Source organism: Salvelinus alpinus, chromosome 10 (genome assembly GCF_045679555.1).
Source record: "Salvelinus alpinus chromosome 10, SLU_Salpinus.1, whole genome shotgun sequence".
NCBI classification, from domain to species: domain Eukaryota; kingdom Metazoa; phylum Chordata; class Actinopteri; order Salmoniformes; family Salmonidae; genus Salvelinus; species Salvelinus alpinus.
Window position 1 is genome coordinate 17,825,269 of NC_092095.1, and position 7,925 is coordinate 17,833,193.

At 42.3% G+C, this 7,925-nt stretch overlaps 1 protein-coding gene across 1 annotated transcript; it reads right to left on the minus strand.

Annotated features, from left to right (window-relative positions):
* Window positions 1-1,319: 1,319 nt before the first annotated feature.
* Window positions 1,320-6,816, minus strand: LOC139531593 (SH2 domain-containing protein 1B2-like). The gene is made up of 4 exons (XM_071328182.1): window positions 5,825-6,816; window positions 5,122-5,185; window positions 4,652-4,820; window positions 1,320-4,477 (listed from the first exon to the last, which is right to left on the minus strand). The coding sequence occupies exons 1-4, from the start codon at window positions 5,962-5,964 to the stop codon at window positions 4,437-4,439; spliced, it is 414 nt and encodes a 137-aa protein (XP_071184283.1). The 5' UTR covers window positions 5,965-6,816; the 3' UTR covers window positions 1,320-4,436.
* Window positions 6,817-7,925: the final 1,109 nt, after the last annotated feature.

Below are 7,925 nucleotides of genomic sequence, written 5' to 3' on the forward strand. Positions count from 1 at the left end.
AGAAGGTGTCCTTAATGTTATGTATGCTCAGTGTATATGGAGCAATTTAGCAATAATGTTTTGTTATCTGTAATGGTTATGATAAATTAAGCATTGTTGCACACTGTTGGAATATAGGACTAGATCAAGTGACCAATAATCCAATGTTATTGGTTACATACGCCAAATACAACAAGTGTAGACTTTACAGTGAAATGCTTATTTAGGAACCTATTCCCAACAATGCAGAGTTCAAAAGTAAGATAAATATTTGCTAAATAATAAATAAATGCACACATATTTTTGGGGGGCCTTGTGGTCTAAAAATATATATAATTTTTCATTAGTACTCAAAATGCTTCATCTTAATTACTTTGCACCCCTACTTTCAGACAAAGTCAGGCACCCAAGTGTGTGTGTGTGTGTGTGTGTGTGTGTGTGTGTGTGTGTGTGTGTCGCCATGTCGGAATACCTGTACTTGTGTTCTAGCTAAATAGTAGGCTGATTGGCTTTGTGAAAATATAAATGTGAAATGTCTATAATTAAGTAGGCCTATGCTTTAAATGCTAGGATGTCATAATAATTTCTACTTTTCATCTTGTAGAATTCACTGCAAACTATTGAAGGGAAAAAGCATATTTTCAGATCCATGTGAGTTTGACATCTGATAATTAGATAAGAGGACAATCTGTACTAAAAGAAAGGAATGGCGGGCAACAAGTATGGGTGAGCCTAATATGTTGATATGTGTTGCTTACTGCATACATTTATACTAAACAGTTGGTTCTAAATAGTATGTAGTATGATTAGTACATAGAATGTACTTGTAGTAAGCAAGACCGATCATGGCATGCACAGTTAAGCAGATGTTATAGCAGGTAGGGTGCAGCGAAATGCTTCAATTGCCAGCTCCTCAACATTGCAGTAGAATTTCAAACAAATAGTCAAAACATTTAAGAAATCAAGAAATATCAGAACTAATCCAAATTACAATCCAAATAACACTATAGCAATAATTTAAATTGCAATCTCTGCATATGTCCATGGGATGATGCAATCTCTGCATATGTCCATGGGATGATGCAATCTCTGCATATGTCCATGGGATGATGCAATCTCTGCATATGTCCATGGGATGATGCAATCTCTGCATATGTCCACAAGATATACTATGCATTTCAGACACAGCCAGTGTGTGTGTGTGTGTGGGGGGGGAGGAAACTTTGGTTGGGCAGAATTGTAGTCAGTAAACCACAAGCAGCCTTTTGCCTTCTGTTTCTATTCTCAGTACAGCTGTATGTTCAGTCTGACAAGCATCAGGCATTCAAAAACCATTTACAGGAAAACATCTTTATTAAATGTTATAAACAGTCAAAATCATGTTATCAGGAAATTCGATGACATTTGAAGGAAAACAGATCAAAATGTGACGACCAAAGTATGAAAAATGACTGTTGCTTCTACATTGATAAAGTTTGATCATAAAGTTACTGGTCCCCTCCCCCACGTCAAACACTTGGATTCATTATTAAGTGGACAAGGTGACATCACCTTAACTCTCAATTTAATACGTACCGCCTTGTAACCAACATCAGAGAAGGTGTTTTACTGTAGAGTGTCAGCAAATATAATTAAAAGTTTACACTATGCAACTATGGCAAAGATACTTATATGTTTCCCCTTTCATCTGTGTCTGGTGTTAGCTAGTTACTGGCTAGCTAGGTCTTCATCTGTGTCTGGTGTTAGCTAGTTACTGGCTATCGAGGTCTTCATCTGTGTCTGGTGTTAGCTAGTTACTGGCTAGCTAGGTCTTCATATGTGTCTGGTGTTAGCTAGTTACTGGCTAGCTAGGTCTTCATCTGTGTCTGGTGTTAGCTAGTTACTGGCTAGCGAGGTCTTCATCTGTGTCTGGTGTTAGCTAGTTACTGGCTAGCTAGGTCTTCAGTCAGCATTGAACCAAAGGGGGGAAGGATCATTCAAAACTCTGACGCAGTTGTCAAGTCAACACATCTGTCAGTGCTGCTGTGAACCGCATCGCAAGAGAAATGCAAATGGTGGATGTATAAATACAAGTTTACATCGGCTTGGCAATTATTACACATACTCATAGTCCATATTGAATTTTGCAGGGCCTTCTGTCCTTTGATTCAGGTAAGGCTGGCTGAAAGTGAAACACACTATCTGCGGCAGGGACCTTGCAGAGAGGTGTGGAAACAGCAGTGTGTCAAAAACAAATGGTGGTGGGTGTGAGTGTGCTTGTGTGTGAAACCCAGACTGAGTATCCCAGTCAAACGTGTGCATGCATGTGCTGTCACCCTGGGCATAGACGTCAATCTATTCCACATTGGTTCATTGAAATGACGTGGAAACAACGTTGATTTAACCAGTGTGTGCCCAGTGGTGTTTGTGTGTACACAGCAAATTATGGAGAGTCATTACAGCATAGTCACTATTATTTGACTCGAAAAGGGTAGCTTTAACTATTTTTTAAATTAAGTGACTGATTGTGACCACTAGAGTCAAAGCTAAACAAAGAGTTAATTCAAATAGTGTTCATAAGTATTTCTAGAGTAAATGTGATCCCGCCCACAAATTAGCAGTTTAAATTTAGATTTTGCCGCCATTTATATTTTCTTCCTCGTATTCGACTCAGGCTGACACTGACAGAAGTAGTCTTTGCATTCAGGTAAGTAATATGGTTTTGAAATTCATATTTGGCCTAAGTCAACCATTTATCATTAGCTAGTTCCAAGCCAAATATTCATTATTACCTAGCAATCGATCGCTACAGCCTGTTTTTTTTACCAAGCCAGGCTTGGCGCCATTCTCAAAGCGTGGCTACCATTAGCTAGCTAGCTAATCATTTTAGCTCAGTTTGACAGAATGGACATACAAAGGTAGGTACTTGAAGCGGCTAAATTCCTATTTTTTTTATCATCACAGTTGAATAAATCAATAAACATTTGACAATTCGACACCAAATGTTTTGTAATGTTACTCTAACAAATAGCTAACATTAGCTACAAGGGTAACTTAGCTAGCTACAGCAGTTAGCTAATGTTACCTAGCTAATAGCTAATATTAGCTAGCATGGCCATTTATAGTAGCTAGCTAACGTTAACGTTCGCAAACTAGAATCACAGATAGAACAATGAGGGTTAGTTATACAAATATTTGCTAGAATACTCAAACCGAATTCAGGGTATAGTCTAGTTAAGGTCAGTCATTCATTCTATACACCACTTTGGCCCACGTGAGTGTTGCTTCTTTGGCTAGATAGATGGCTGCTTAGCTAGATGGCTGGATAGCTAGTAACGTTAGCTAGATGGCTACCAAAGCCACACGTCTAAGCTAGCTAAAAAGATAACCCAAACCTGCATTCGGTCTGAGAATTCAGTCATGGATGTGTGCCTGCGTAGCTATGATGTCGTTAACTGTGTCAGCAGTCGTTACTTTTATTAGGCGTGTGTGCCTTGTACTAGCTATGGAATCTAGAATGCAGCGAAGCCAAGGAGAGAGCAGGGAATACACAGCACTTTTCAAGTTGCAACTCTGTCTAACAAAACACTGCTGTTATTTACATGCTCCTCCTCAATCCGGCTTTGTGTATGTGAAGGTGACCGAGGAACATTAAATGTTACACAGTCTCTGCAACTGTTCAACTTTTCTTACAGATTCTAACATGCAGCAGTAACAAATTTGCTTCAGGTGGACAAAAGGTTTGTTTCTTTTTTGTCTGTCTTTATCTAGGCCCACTATTACAATGCAGAAGATGGGAGTGGCTACTTGGCGTGGAGAGTGAAGCACCTGCAAAAGGCGTCTGCAGAGGGAAGACTAAAGTCCCCTCGTAGATCACTAACAGGTGGGTCAGCTGGTTAGCAAACATAACTGTCTTTTATTTGTATGTGTATGGTTCATTCGGTTGAAGGGATTTTATGTATTCAGAATGCCATAGTGACAAAAACATAATCATGAGATGAATGAGCCGTAAATTATATGGGATGTTTCTATAGAGTGTAGAGAAAAATAAACATTGTTATGTCAGGTGTGAATGACATTACTCCTTACTACCCCAAACCATTATGAATAGAACAAATCTACCAGCACTGGGTAATGTGACAGACCCAGCCTACAGAGAGGGGGAAAACCTCACTGTTGGTGGTGGGCCAGTTTAGATCATGGAGAGAGGGGGAAGGATTCACACACTGAGTCACCGACACAGGCCTAGTCCCCAAATCCCCTCTCTGATGTGTCATTGACGTAAACTTCCACTTCAACAAACAGACAAACACTATTCTCTCTGACAACCTCAGTACCCCTGGCACACAGAACAGAAAACAACCCATTGCATCATGACCACTAACCACAGCCTGATCTGATGGCACCACACCCAGACTCTCACAGGCTAATAGATGATGTCACAGGTCAGGGGTCAGGGTTCAGAGTGTGCTGCTGAATCAGGAGGGCAGGACCTCGACGTAGTCTGATGCATCCACAACTAGACGTGAGAGAGAGAGTAAGAGGACACAAGTGAGAAGGTTATAAAGGATAGTGAACTGTCTGGACGGTATGTCTGAGCAGCTCTGATGAAGGTCTCGGGAACACTGAGAGATGGAACTGAAACTAACAGATGGAGAGACAAACTGTTTGTGTGTCGAGGTGTGTTACCTACTCTCATAATCAGGCACCTCTTCAATGATATTGGGGTCAGGAAGTTGAAGCAGAGTCTTTCTCTTGACTAAGTGGCACAGGTGCTGGACCAATCCCTGCCCTCGACACTTATAATGGTGGACCAGCTCCTCTAATGTCTTAAAGAACTTCTCCTCTACACCAGGTGTTGTCTACACACACACACACACACACACACAAACACAGACCATCAGAAACACAAACCATCAGAAACACACAGACACACACACAGACCATCAGAAACACACAGACACACACACACACACAGACCATCAGAAACACACAGACACACACACAGACTATCAGAAACACACACACACACACAGACCATCAGAAACAAATCAAATTGTATTTGTCACATGCGCTGAATACAACAGGTGTAGACCTTCTCGTGAAATGCTTACTTACAAGCCCTTAACCAACAGTAAATAGAAATAGACACACAGGGTGTACCTGCAGGGTGTAGTTTCCAGTGTTGTTCTGGAGAATCCTGTAGGTATACACCACCTTCTGTCTACTGCAGAAACACAACACACACAGAAGAGGAGGACAGAGAGGGAACTGAATAACTTCTAATTCACTTTTATTTCCTGAGAGGGAACTTCATGTATGGTGATGGGGTGATACACACAAGCATAGCCGTGGGAAGTTGGGGTGTTGAGGGTGCTGAGCACCCCTTGATAAATCACAAAATAATAATTAATATATAAATATTTTTATACATTTAGTTTTTCCCCCACCATATGAGTGCACTAGCCCTGTATTACTCCTGTATGAGTCATCAGCAGAGCGGGGAGAATTTCCCCCCACCACCCCCAGTTCTTGACTTGGGCAGGAGCTCACTGGAGCTGAGTACCAGCACCTCAAATGTTCTACTGCTTGAGTTCCTGTTCCTCTTATAGAATAGTAGCTCAAAAGTATTGTGGAGCTCCTGCACCTAAAGATAAACAGTACCGCCATCCAACATGAGTACTGGAACCTATTTCAGTCCATGTCAAGCACTGGTTCTGACTAGTGTTCCCTAAAGCACCAAACCACCCCACAATATTAAAAGGTAGGATGAATTCTACAAAGCATTTAGAAAATACTTGGAGGATGGATTGGTGTACATTCAACTTCCTACATTTAAAAAAAGAACAAAGAGTGTAATACTTACTAGACACACAGACACATGGCTGCTTGAATAGTTTCGCTGTCTCTGATGAGGTAGGCTCCGTTCTTCCCGTTCTTCCCAAGCCGATCCTCACACTCCAATTTACTGATTGCTCCGTGGTACACCACTAGAGCCGAAGCCATGGTAACTACCCCACCGGGGGGGGGGGGTCAACAGGAGGTCAACACCCTGCTTCTTCACTCCTCTCTTCTTGTTGTAGGATGCTTCTTCTCCTCCTTTCTTCTCTCTCTCTCCTCTCTCCAGAGCTCTCTCCTCTTTCCCTCCTCCCACCTGTCCTCTCCTCTCCCTCTGTTCTCTCTCTCCTCACCCCAGACCTCTCTCCTCTTTAACTCCTCTCCACCTGCCCTCTCCTCTCCCTGTGTTCTCTCTCTCCTCACCTCAGAGAGAGGCTAGCATTGGTAAAGTTACTCTCTGATAGATGATCCCTACCATCAATCAATCAACCAATCCCTCCATTATCTGCATTGAGAGCAGAGACCGACACATAGACAGAGAGCCCACTGCAGCAGTGAGGTGAGCAGACATAGAGGCAGAATGTAATTATCTTCAAAGGTTGAATATCTCAAAGACACCTCTCCGGCCACAAGATTACAGGAAATGTGTGTGTGTGTGTGTGATAGAGAGAGAGAGGGTGAGAGAGAGATTGGTGGGTCCTAAACGGATTAGCTATTGAGAGAAAGAAAGTGACAAACTTCAAGTCTTCATGTAAAGTGCCTTCAGAAAGTATTCACAGTTAAGACTTCTTCCACATTTTGTTGTGTTACAGCCTGAGTTTAAAATGGATTAAATGTAGATTTGTATTAATTTTTTGGGCCTCCCGGGTGGCGCAGTGGTCTAAGGCACTGCATCGCAGGAGTCGCCCAGAGGTTCTGGGTTCAAGCCCCTGGAACCCATTCTGGGTTCAAGCCCCTGGAACCCATTCTGGGTTCAAGCCAGAGGAGAGAGAGAACAGAGGGAGAGGAATGAAAGAAAAGAAAGGAGGAGAAGAAGCATCCTACAACAAGAAGAAAGGAGTGAAGAAGCAGGGTGTTGACCTCCTGTTGACCCCCCCCCCCCGGTGGGGTAGTTACCATGGCCTCCCGGGTGGCGCAGTGGTCTAAGGCAGGAGTCGCCCAGAGATTCTGGGTTCAAGCCCAGGCTCTGCCGCAGCCGGCCGCGACCGGGAGGCCCATGGGGCTGCGAACAATTGGCCCAGCGTCGTGTGTGTCTGTTTCTGATGGTCTGTGTGTGTCTGTGTGTTTCTGATGGTCTGTGTGTGTGTTTCTGATGGTCTGTGTTTGTGTGTGTGTGTGTGTGTAGACAACACCTGGTGTAGAGGAGAAGTTCTTTAAGACATTAGAGGAGCTGGTCCACCATTATAAGTGTCGAGGGCAGGGATTGGTCCAGCACCTGTGCCACTTAGTCAAGTCCCTGACCCCAATATCATCGAAGAGGTGCCAATCCCTGCTTGTCATTGTTAAGGACTGGTGAATTTTTCAGGATAAAAAAGAAACGGAATGGCACAGGCAAAATCCTAGAGGAAAACCTGGTTCAGTCTGTTTTCCACCAGACACTGGGAAATTAATTCACCTTTCAGCAGGACAATAACCTAAAACCCAAGGCCAAATCTACACTGGAGTTGCTAACCAAGAAGACAGTGAATGTTCCTGAGTGGCTGAGTTACAGTTATGACTTAAATCTACTTGAAAATCTATGGCAAGACCTGACAATGGTTGTCTAGCAATGATCAACAATTAATTTGACAGAGCTTGAATAATTTAGAAAAGAATAATGGGCAAATGTTGTACAATCCAGTTGTGGAAAGCTCTTATGATTTACCCAGAAAGACTCACAACTGTAATTGCTATGAAAGGTGCTTCTACAAAGTATTGACTCAGGGTTGTGAATTATGTAAGTTAGATATTTCTGTACTTCATTTTCAATACATTTTTAAAAAATGTGTCATTTTGGGTATTGTGTAGATGGGTGAGAGGAAAAATCTATTTAATCCATTTTGAATTCAGACTGTAACACAACAAAATGTGGAATAAGTCGGTATGAATACTTTCTGAAGGCACTATAGGTGTAAGCCTGTTTTCCCATT